This window comes from Gobius niger, assembly GCF_951799975.1.
Source record: "Gobius niger genome assembly, chromosome: 7".
In the NCBI taxonomy this organism is placed as follows: Eukaryota; Metazoa; Chordata; class Actinopteri; order Gobiiformes; family Gobiidae; genus Gobius; species Gobius niger.
The window spans coordinates 22,436,510-22,448,875 of record NC_136858.1 but is presented as its reverse complement, the minus strand read 5'-3'; the positions used below and the strand labels follow the sequence as shown (position 1 = coordinate 22,448,875).

General features: G+C 39.6%; 1 protein-coding gene across 1 annotated transcript; it reads right to left on the bottom strand.

Moving 5' to 3' along the window:
• Nucleotides 1-2,134: 2,134 nt before the first annotated feature.
• On the bottom strand, nucleotides 2,135-11,963 carry LOC306965157 (ligand-dependent corepressor). The gene is made up of 7 exons (XM_079559404.1): nucleotides 11,823-11,963; nucleotides 6,278-6,343; nucleotides 5,801-5,880; nucleotides 5,592-5,724; nucleotides 5,208-5,516; nucleotides 5,031-5,127; nucleotides 2,135-4,250 (listed from the first exon to the last, which is right to left on the bottom strand). Exons 1-7 carry the CDS (start codon nucleotides 11,917-11,919, stop codon nucleotides 3,317-3,319), a joined length of 1,716 nt encoding a protein of 571 aa, XP_079415530.1. The 5' UTR covers nucleotides 11,920-11,963; the 3' UTR covers nucleotides 2,135-3,316.
• Between the last annotated feature and the right edge of the window lie 403 nt (nucleotides 11,964-12,366).

The window sequence follows — 12,366 nt, the reverse complement described above, 5'->3', positions numbered from 1 at the left end:
TTTATGTTTTATAAATAACAAACACACAAAATGTTACATTAATAGTTGCTCATTTATTAGAAGAATAAGCTTCTTTTTTTTTTTTTTTTAATCCAGTGCACGTACCAACTACAATGTTACAACTGTTCTATAATGACTTTTCAACTACACCGTGGTGATTTCGTTACAATATATAGTATATCAAGAACATGTCACACATGCAAATACATTAAATAGTTGCGGCCAACAATTCTCATAAGCATACAGAATAGAGAACATTTTATAGTACACAAGTATAAGTAGTTAATGATAAGTGCCAAAGAAGACAAGTGCTACAACAAATAAACAAATAGAACTTTAAATGGCATTAAAAGAAAACAAAAGTAAAATCACTTCAAATGTTTTGTTTTGTCTTCAGTGCAAGATTTAATTACTCCCTAAGTTGAGACCAACATGTGTTTTTGTCAGTGGTGAGATTTGTCAGTGAGGTAGGTGTAGGTAGGTAACAGCAATGAGACCTGAGTTGTCCGTTGTAGCTTACTGAGTTGCACTGCTTTGGAATGCCAACCGGAGAATTACTTTGATTGATATCCAATTCAGTTATACTGTAAATTATAAGTGCTGTTGGTTTTGGTCAGATAAATAACGTTATTTTAGAATAATAAATAAAATGTGTCGAAGTGTTTACACAGTGTATCCATATTAGTGTCAGTAGATCGCTTCAAACAGGGATTTCATTATTTGTCAGTAGTGTGTGCTGTCAAGAGGCACAAGAGAAAACTGGTTTTCAAGATATTGTGAGCTCAAACATGAAATAACATTCAATGGTGTAATAAAGTAGAAATAAAATATAGTTGTCCATCAAGAAGTATCTTTATACTAACATATAACAGGACATCAAATCATCGAAAATGATTTTGAAATTGTGTCCCTGCTACAAAGCAGTAAGGTATTAAAGAATAACCTGAATAGCAAAGAAAGTATTCATCCCTGAGGGGTTGTCATTTTACTAAAGATTCATGTAAAACTGATAATATGTCACTTTCAAAGAAATCAAAACACCATACAATAAGAAGTAATGCAACAATGCAAAAAACTAGCTTGGTTCCACAAAACATTACAAGCCCACAGTGGTATCAAGTCAACTCATCCACAGTTACTCAGGTTCACAGAAGCAGGCAGGTACAGACCGAGGTGCATGACCACACATTAAACCAGCTCCACACAACAGTAAAACACACCAGGATTCCCAAGAATACATTTTCAACTGATCATCCACTTCCCACTGACATTAGCATCAACCATGCATGTTCACAAAGCCTCCGTCTTCTGTTCTGTACATCACGTTAAATAAATACAATAAAGTCTGTACATAAAATCTTAGTCTTCTTAAATATGATAAACACAGGTTTTATAGCTATGCTTGCTTTCTTGGACAATGTACTGTATATTCTATCTAAAAATGTGTGAAAAACTATGCTTTATCTGTATTTAAGTTAAATATGTCCTTTTGAGAACTAGGAACTATGTTATTTTTTAATCATTTACATTCATGGTTAATTAGTTAAAAGTAATTACTTATAAATACTTATTTAAATAAATAGGTCTCTTTAATTTACATAATAACATCTACTTTGGTCAAACCTTTGAGTTAAGAAAGATCAGAGTAATGTTTGACCACCGAGTGTAACAAAAACGAACAGGAAAAGTGCCACTCTGTATAATACACTGTATATTTACACATCAAAGAATAATCTTGTCCTATTAGCCATCTTATCCTGATCTACACACTATACACTGTGTTGAATGTAATGGGATGGTGAAATGCTACATAAAACTGTTCAAACTGTTATACTTGTCACCTAGATGAGGTAGTCGATCGTTGAATCTGCTACACTATGTAAGAAAAGTCTATTCTCTAGACGATATACTTTTTGCAGCTAAAATTATAACCGTATGTAATGGGAAGCTTAGATAATTAGTGAGTGATTGTCCATGCAAACGAAATTAGCAAATCAAGCATGCATTTCTATTATAAACTCTAGAATGTTCAACAGGAATATGGAATTAAAATCATATAGGAAGATTAAATTAAGTTTTAACAAAGAAGAGGAAAAAAGGTACAACTTGAGTGGTAAGTGGACTGTTAGTTGTGGCTTCAAGTCACAGAGAGTGAGTAAAACATCCATCATACATTGTTTTGTGCATGTGGAGGGCAGTCATTTACATAGAGTAGGTATAGCCAACATTTGTAAGAATTTTTTTTTTTGACCTGAAGAAAACTATAGGTTGATCCCACAACCTGGAAAGTCCTGAGGCTTTAGTGATAATGCACAATGGAATATCCTGATTGAGTAAATGGCGGGCGAGGCAGTGATGGCACCCACCAAAAGTACCGTAGTGTGTACATCAGGGTTGACAGAACACAGCAATATTTGAATCCCTGTTGGACAATAACAGGAAGAGTTGAAGGAGAATCTTTCCGAGAGTAGACGAGGTATGACTGCAGCTGTGATCTACAGCTCTATCTTACTACATGAGCTCCTTGCACAGTGAGTGAGAGCAGGCTTTGATATTGCCACTACGCTTTTGTTTTTTTTCTTGACTGGCTAAAATAAATACAAAAAATTATGGTAGAGACTTGGGTTCCAATGAAAAATAACATGTTTTTTCCCAAGACAGTACAAACATCTCTTAAATAAGTCTAATAGTAGTAAAGTTTTCAAAGACCGGAAGGCTAACATAAGTTTACAACCTGAGAAGTAAAGCTAAAGCAACTGCTGACTTGAGTTTTACTGTTCTATAGAAATGTTACTAATTACAAATATAATTGAGGTATAGAATTGTGTACACTTTATTATTGTCTACATTATGACACCTTCCACATAATCCCCCTGAATAGTATCCTGAGTTTGCCTGAGTGTGGGGTTTGGGGTAAAAAGCTTCTTGTTCACGAAATGACATACATTATACCTACTATAGTTTTCATTTTAATAATCTGTCAAGCCACTATATTCTGTCAAGGTGTATCTGAAAGGCTATTGGTGTTAACGCTGGCATGGTTTGAACATTGAGTTGCAGTACTAAAAGTGACCACCAAGTGGCAGCCCTTTTTAAGACATATCGAGGCTGTAGCACACCAGATAGGAATACTAGGTGATGGGCTGATAAAACTCGCAGATTATCAGATGGAAGTACGATTCCTGAATAAATATATATATATACCATGTTTGGGGATTGTGAGTAAATAAAAGACTTATATGTTTATATACTTATATAAAGTGTATCTGTTATAAATGTACCAACTGTGGTTAGAGCATTCATTAAGAGTAAACGGTTAATGTTGAGGAGAGAGGCTCGAGTCTGTGGGCGATTGCTCCCTCTCCTCAGATGAAAACAGGGAGTTTGGGATGTCCTTCACCCCGGAGAACCACACCCCATCCTGCTCCTCCACCTGACCCATCACCCTCAGCTTCTTTTTAGGCGGGTTCTTCAAAGTGCCCAGCCGCTCTTTAACTTTGTACTCCAGGGTGCTGTGAGGGATGCCATATATGGTCTGGGCTTTGGACACACTCATTTTGCCGCTCATGACCACCACTATGGCCTCCTCCAGCAGTTCTGTGTTGTACTGCCGATAGCGCCCACGCTTCTTCCTCGGCTGCTTCATCCCCAGGTCTGCGTCTGAATCTAGAGCGCCGTTTCCACGCTCGTTGCTAAAAGACCAGTATTCCTTTTCCAAACCAGATCCGTTTAAACCATTGCTGTGCTTTTTATGAGGTAGAATGGAGTGAAGCTTCTTTCCCAAACTATTCTCACAGCGTACACCTGAATATTCAGTGGAAATGGGCTCCCAGGGCTGGTCAGATGTACCATTCATGGAACGAACCTGAGGGATTTTGAGATCAAATGCTGAATTACAAAGAGAGAGCTTGTGGTCTTTGCCATCAGAATTTCCGGCAAAAGACTTTGAAAGAAGTCCAGCAATTTCCAACAGTTTGGGGATATCTTTGAGGTGCTCATTCATGTCATTATTTTTGAGTTTGAGAAGGGTTCCATTAGTTTTAGTTTTCCATGAAGGAGATCCGTTACATCTGGAGTCGTTGAAGGTAGAGTCAGCGTCGCTCTCTGAGCCTACCTCCTCTTTGATGTGCAGAGAGTATGAAATAGAAGGAGAAGACTTATAATGGGTGGAGTGGCCGATATTCTCCCTCCTCCCATCCTGTCGGCTCCTCATTAACAGCCCCACTTGTCCGTCCGCTCTCAGGGACCTCCTGATTGGATGGAAGCAAATTGGGTGTAAGCAGAGCTTGCACAGTGTCTTTTACTAAACGAGGATGGGTTAGGAAGGGGAGGATGTTGGCCACTCCTTTATTTCATGACCTTGCTTTGGTAACATCACGTTTTTTGACAATAATTGGCCAGTTACTATGTGTATGCTTATGAATATTTGCATTTGTAGTTTGCTGATATCAATTTGTATTAAATGACAAAAGTAGGGAAAGGAGGAAAAATCAACAGAAATCAACACCAACCGTAGGCGTGTATTGGAGAAAGTAATAGACTAGTTCTGTTGTCTATGAAAGAGTGGCAAGAAGAGGAAGCAAGGAGTACTTGTCCATTGCTGTAATAAGCGTACAGTGTAGCTGTAGCAGGGCAAGAGAGCAAAAGGCATTTTGTCTGTGACGTTACCACTGAACAAGCACAGCAATAAAAGAGTAAGCCAGCAGAGGGAAGTGTCGTAAAATCAGGCCACAAAGAGTGGACAGAGTGGTTGAAACAAAACAACGGAAACGGATTTGAAATCTCTTCGGAAACAATTTTCAGTCTGTATAAAATGCATGCCTTTATTTTCAGATGAAAATGATCACAAATGACTCATGCCAGAACAACATTATTGAAAACATCTGATTCTGAGGTACCAAAAAACAAAAAAGTGCTGTGGTCATCTGAGTATGATGATCTTAGCCCAAATGACACACAATCTTTTGACAAATAAACCAACTTTTAAGCACAATGAAAATTGTATTTCCACACTTGATAACTCAACTTACCCTTTTGGTGTTAACGTGATAGGTGAGAAGCAGGAGCTGCGGTTTGGAGTGACGCTGCTGTTACGGTTCTTTTTGATGGACAGATCCAGGACTCCATCTGTTGAAATGTGCACATGGATTTAGACATTTTAAATGGCACCATTAAACCTGTGGAGGTGCCAAGAGCTCTGTTCTAACCTTGGTCAGTGGGCTCGGCCGGAGGCTTCTTTATGGTGAGGTCCAGAGGGGCGTCCTGGTCAATCATGAGGAGTTTACTGAGCACCGGGTTGAGGTTGTGAGCAGAGGAGAGTGTCGCCGCGGAGGGACTGCTGCAGAGAGGTTGTGCAGACGCCAGGTTTTGGTCAGAGAGGGGCAGGGAGTCTGGGGGGTCCTGAGGCTGAGCACTGGCTTTTGAGGTATATTCAGCAGCAAACTGTCGGATCATTCTCTGAAGAATCTCTCGAGCCACTACTGGCACGTGGGGGTCTGAGAAATTTGGCACATCTGTTCAGAAAATAAAAGGCTTATTCAAAGCAAAAGCAAAAAAGCAGTGTTGTGCGCAAACCCGAAAACAATACTTGCCTTTTCTTCTGAGGACTGCACTGAGAAACTCCTCAGCTTGTCTTTCTAGTTTGATAAGCAAAGTCTGGTCCTTCACCAACAGAGGTTTGGGAGGATCTTCAAGCCCCTCGATGTTTAAGCTACTGAGATGTTCCTGTCAAGTAAAAATATGCAATGTATACACTGTATAATGAATGATGATGGTACTCAATTCTTTTCAGAAATGCTACCTTCACTTTATCTCTTCTCAAACAGCAGAATACACAGTTTTCATCGAATGACCAATCAGACACAGCAAGAGGCTCGCGATCTATGAAGACAGAAAAAGAACACGTTTTTACATTTCATGTTTTCAAACACTTGGGGAAAAAAATACACAAATTCTATTATTTGTCAAATGTCCCTTTTGTGAATGATTTCAGTTATGTGCAGCTAGCCACATGCATGTATTAAAACACTATTGCGCCATTGTTCCAGTATCCCATACATTATGAAAATGTCTGTGGGACACGGAGGACTCATAACATGCCCCCTTCAAAAACACCAACTTTGTGGAGCACAAGGCTCTTCTCTTCTGCCTGGAGGCTGAGCAGTGAATGAAGAGGGGCACCACATGGTACAATGCAGCAGCATTATGATAATGAGCATAAACTCCCACAGAAGCAACACAAAACAGTCTCGTACTATAATAAAATTTTAATTCTTACCCTTGAATAATTGTAAGTCTTGAACCAGCTCCGGACCAAAGAGACCTTCAAGAATGCTCTCAAACCCTGAAAGAAGAGAGATGTAGTTAGTGAAGTGATCTGACATACCAGAACATAACGCAACAGCTCGAGGTGAGTCTATGCCTCTTTAAGCACCTCCCGTTTCTGTTAAATACACATCATCAGCTTTCAACTGAGGGTTTTACTTCGACATATGCATGCACTCTTCCTGTTGCCAAGCAACTAAAGCACCTACAGAGTTGGGAGCACATGCATGTCATAACATTAAAAAGAAACAAGTCTGCTCGATAATGTCAAAGTACCACATCCAATACGTATCTATAATGAATGGCAAACACTGTCGCTGGGGCGGAAACCTTTAGTTGAACTAGTAGAACCATCAGCCAAAACAACAGTAATATTCTGAATGTATGTAATGCTGAACAGTACATTACAACACAATACAGTATGTAGTGTGTGCTCATTGCCCGGGGTCAATCCAAAAACCACTACATGCATTAAATCAAGCGCTAAGGAGGTCAGGGCCAACATCTGTTCACTGAACTGAATCACGAGAGAGCGCTTATTACCAAAACAATGCATCCACCCATAGTGAAGCGAAACAACTCAATAAACACACCATCACAGCCTGATGCGCAGCATTACAGCGTTCTGTATCTTCAAACTGTCAACAGAGTAAAGATCTACTTACAGTGCGTCTTCAGCATGAGACGAGTGCAGAAAAATACATCTTCTAAAACACAACTCTCTTTTAAACTCTAACTCAATCCACACGAAAAGCTGTCAACTGTTAAAATGCCCTCTTTCTGCTTCCCTGCAAATTCCCATTCATCAGCCAAATATAAAGGGGAAGGAGAGAGGGAGGGGTGTAGTACTCAAACACTGCCTTGCCTATAGCTACAGCATTTATTCTGTTTCTGGGTTAGTGCACAGGACTTCAGCTGAAGCCATCCAATCCTATTTCTGAAATATTTCAGAGGCAGGGAAGAAAACTAGGTCATCCACTTTCGTTTGACAGAGCAGCGCTGTGCCATCACACTACTCTTCAGGAATTTGGTTTAGGGCATTCACAAACGTGTCACACTGTAAACCGTGACGTCAAGCACAATTATGCCTCTCTAACGTAGGAGCTCAGTTTGGTCTTGAAGCTGTTGGAAAAATCATTAAAAACCTTCACTATTGGGAATTTGGGATCCACCCTTGAACAAGCCTGCGACATGCAAAACAGATGAAATATTGATATAATGCACAGCTGTAGGTCAGCATAGCAAATTATGACTCGCTATGGAAACTAACTGGCCAGATGAAAATGCTGTGTGTTATTGCTGTGGGTACAGTCCTACAGACAAGGACCAAAGACACAACGCCAACTCTATTTTGAATTATGTGGTCGCCTACAGAACTGTGGGGGGAAACTGTGAGATGTACTTCATCGGGACCTTATTGTTTGACCTGTGCGAGGAGAATCACACTGTTCCCTTTTCTACCAACACAGAGGGTTCCAAAGACCTACCTTATCAACAGTCTGTCCCATAACCCAACTGTAAAATTCACAGCAAGCATTTTTATAATATATTTTGTAATGCTGTCGTAAGTTGAAGATAATATAAAAATAAAATACAGCCCAGTGAAAAGCAAAAGGACTGACATTATCAATGAGAAGAAAAATCCCTAATGCACCATTAAACATTTTCAATTTCTAAATGGCCAATTCACATTGCTGAGCATCCCAAATGACAGTGACTTTTCAGCTACATTCTTCTCCAGCGGATGACCCACCCTTTGCTCTGCTGCTGTGGCTGAGGTTTACATCTCTACATCAGCCCCAGCAGCCCATCCCCCACTGCACTGTACATGACCAGTGACCACAGGCTCACTGTACCAAGGATCTCCTCATAGAACAAAATACACTTGTACATTCAGTAGTAAAAACCATGTATGGATGTACCACTGGTTTGGTCTGTTTAGACACAAGTACTGCCAAGTAAAAGACCTCAACATAAAGGCCAACATGAGGTCAAATTGTAACACATTGCAGTTAATAAAGGGTTACATGGTGCTTCTGAGTCAGATTGAGTGTAGAGCGAAGCAGTACTAACACCAACACAGGTGTGATGCAAAGTGACAGTCAAGTGCTGCAATACTGTGTATGAGACAGCAGTAAAACTACAACTTTATTTATCATAATTAACAATTACAATAACCTAGTACATATCAGTAGTTGGCATGTAGCACAACATCAATTTAATATCTGAGGAAAACCTATTCACACGTTTTTGTTAACTTATTTATTGAATAATTCAGCAGGACAGATGAAATAGCTGAAATGCTTTGGCTACGATGTTAAATTCTAATTCTGCCCAAATTCAACAAGACGTCTCTCATTTGGAGACGTGTGTGAGTGGGCTGCTGGGCATTAACATGGATGGGCTCTCACAGACAATTGTTGCTGCTGTTCTTGGAAACAATGTGCCTTGTCTGAGGTTTGTAGTTTTACTGCTCACATCAAGTACACAAAGACAAAATGTCCATTTCAGCCTGTCTAGGGACGCCTGGTGCGCTGTCTCCTCCACCAAAAAGCTCAACAAAAGTACGCTGTTGTTGCTTGACAAATTGTGCCATACAAGCAGCAGGCTGACACCGCTGTCATGTACTGTGCATTGACAATGACAAGCAAGACACAAGGGGCATTTGTCGTCCACACAGTCTGACCTACTACTACTACACTGTCTTCTTTTTCTCTTCAGAGCTCGTACTCTCCTGGTGAAGAATATTACTGTAGTGCTGTTATTATGTCCAGTAAGATCGGAGTATTTTGATTTGCATCAATACCCTTTTGGTTATAACACATTATTAAATAAATATACAACATATGTAATTCAGACTGCAAGATTAAATGCACGATCTTGAGAAGCATAGTGATTGACTGTATTGTTCACAGTTTGGGTCTGTGATGTTGTTCACAGGGTTTTTTGTCTTAAAATGTGTATTATTAATTTATCTGTTTGATCGAGACACTTCAAAGAGCACACAAGACTCATGCATGTAAAAGCACCACGCCGGATTGTAGCCATGGGCTGATCCCGCACTCATACCCATAAACACTCTCATCCTGGCACCAGAGGAAAGCCTATTGTACATGTTTTAGTAGTAAGGGAAAGCACCCGGAGAATTGAACCTGCTAGCCACTGTGCCCCCGTGCCCCCCAATTCAGGCATAACAGCTTGGTGCTGAACTGCTCTGAAACTGCCAATGGTTATGCAATATAGTACCAAAATGTCAAAGTACTCTCTGAAATAATATTTCTCAAAATCATCTTACGGGCCAAAGGTTCTATACAGGGGATTTGGCCCCTGGGCTTGACGTATTGTATCAAAAAACTGTACTTTATTAATGAGGCTGATGTTCTGATGCTTTACAATGGACATGTTTCTGTTTAATGCTATTGTATGTCACAGGTGGATTCCGTGTTTGATGCATCACTCAAACCGTGTTTGGCAAAAAACATATGTTTATGATACAGGTTATGAAACAGGGTGGCGATCAGTATATTTTTATCAGCTGACTGGTAAAAACAATGGGTAAAAGGCTTGTTACCCTTTGCATTTTTAAAAATATTTCACAAATTTCACAGATTGGTTCAGAACTTTTGGAAACTAAATGTGTGATCTTTTTCAAATCATTCTAGGCAAAGTATTACATTGAATAATTACTGCATTGCAATACAAATGGTATCGTGATATACAAGGTACATCGGGTAGAATTGTCAAAATCTATTCCTCAATCTTAAATTAATACTAAAAGTAGTATCGAGACTAAATATTACTTTGATATATTGATACTTTCTGTCATTTCTTCTGGCTGCCTGTTTAGCACAGCGCTGCCCCTTCCCTGAAGCTCCCAGAGCTGGTGGGGACAGTATCATCACTTTTATTCAAGCTAAATACCTCTCTGAATTTTACTGTTAAAACTCTGGATCTAAAACTAAATGCATCCACTGTCGAAAGATGTGACCACTGCTTACACACGGTGTCAAAAGGAGCTGGCATTCTGATAAAAACTGTAGAATTGGTGAGTGTCGCTAGCGTTAGCTTAGCGGCCCATTCATTCCTATCCATAGCTTAGTCAAGGCAAGGCAACTTTATTTATACCACATTTTGTAGGCAAGGCAACTCCTGCGCCTAGTCTAGCTGCCGTCATTTGTACATGTATCAGTTAGCATGATACTTTTCTCTTAAAATTCTCAACAAAATAAAATAAAATCAACTGTCCATGTTTACTATTTGTACTTGACGAATGAATACATTTTGAAGCATCTTTAAGGTAAATTTTAAACAGTAGTGACTGTTCACTGTTCATTAAGGCAGAAACAGACCAATAGATGATGGCCATGAGCCAAATCCAGCTTAAGAACATGGTTAAAAACATGTTTTTTTCAGTATTTCAATCGAGTGGGCCATTTTGGTATTGACAACACTAGTATCAAGACAAACGTGTTATCGTTCCAGCCCTTACATTTTTTTAAAGGGAAAGATTAGGAAACAGACTCCATACTTTTTAGGGATAGAAATGAGTGTATTCTTTTTAACTGTAGCATATGTTAAGAAATGGACATATATACGGTTTGAAAAACAATGAGCAGAATGTGCAGTTTTCGCCTGTACAGAGAAGATGAAGCAGTCAGAAAGTAAAATATTAATATTATGTAAAGTGAGCCAGGGAATGTATTGCCACTGGATTTGTTATTTGTGTTTTGAAACATTGTTGATGGTGGAGAAGAGGTCACAATCTCAAGGATCAAAAACCTTCAATAATGCTGACAACCCTCACAACTAAATGATCCACTACTTAATACAGAATTGGAAACATGAAATCTGTTAGTTTCAAACGGCACACTGTAATTTACAAACAAAAATATTTGAAAAAATAAGCATATTGTGACGCATTTATATAGTAACTCTGAATCTAAAATAGTGAGTATAAGTTATAGTACAATAGGCTCTTCCTCGGGGGTCTCAGGCACTTCCTTGTTGCAGCAATGAGCGCCCACCAGGCTGACTTGTGAGCAGCAAGTAAATGTAAGCGTTAACTGAAAACATACAGCACATAGGTCTCCCTCCCCCACTCAAAATACAGTATCATGTTGCGGGAACGCGCATTTTTGCAAACGGGGTCTGCAGTTTAGCCGACGCAACGCCTAATTCCTGCCTGACACTCCCTTTAAAAGCAGCACGGTGCCCTTTAAACTAACTCACCACACAGAGCTTTAGCTTCAGCTAAAGTCCACTTTTACAACACTGAGGCGATCAGCAAACGTGAAATAAACACAGGGAGTTGGTAGCTGCATGATTAACTTAAAACTTCAACCGGGTGCTGAAAATGGAAACAGTTGAGGACAAAAAAGTCGCTCGGAGAAGCTCCGAGTGAGTCCTTGTAATAGATGTATATTTACAACGATTGCGGACGCGCAGAAACGAAATTCAAACAGTGCACTTGCACCCACGGTAAACTACGTTGTACTTACCCACACAGTGAATGAGTTTGTGTCGCCACGAGTCTAGTTCTTGGCGAAAGCCGCGCCTGTCGATTGTGCATTGCTGCCGTTTGCACAGACTCGCCATTTTCTACCGATCTTCTGAGGGCGCGTTCACGCTCGGGAAGAGGAAACGCTTTGAACCAATGCGCGCTCCCGATTTCACTCACTCACTGCCAATGAGCCAACAGACAAAACCTAACGAATAAAGGCCGAGAAAAGATGAGAACAACAATGTTATTGTAACAGACATATTTTTAAGTTCAAGACAGTGAATGTTCCATTTTCGGAGTTTTTCCAAATACTGGAAGTTCGTTTATGCATACATTTTTACGTCAATGAGCAATCCAGCTTTAAAAAGGATCCATAGCCTAAAGTCATGTATAATATTTTCCGCTGAATTAGGAACAACAACAGGTTTGCTATTCAGAAGCATGTTTAAAAGAATCACAAGAGACTTTGCGGTCTAAATACAATACATACATACGTACAATTACATTTAATACACCATTAATACTATTTTTGTTTTGATGCA

What these genes read in the sequence shown, in the direction of transcription:
- LOC306965157 (XM_079559404.1), bottom strand. Translation starts at nt 11,919, where the DNA reads ATGGCGAGTCTGTGCAAACGGCAGCAATGCACAATCGACAGGCGCGGC. An exon ending in CAAACTCATTCACTGTGTGG is followed by an intron (nt 6,344 to 11,822) that starts GTAAGTACAACG and finishes CTCTTCTTTCAG; the next exon opens with GGTTTGAGAGCATTCTTGAA. An exon ending in ATCACGTTAACACCAAAAGG is followed by an intron (nt 4,251 to 5,030) that starts GTAAGTTGAGTT and finishes CCATCCAATCAG; the next exon opens with GAGGTCCCTGAGAGCGGACG.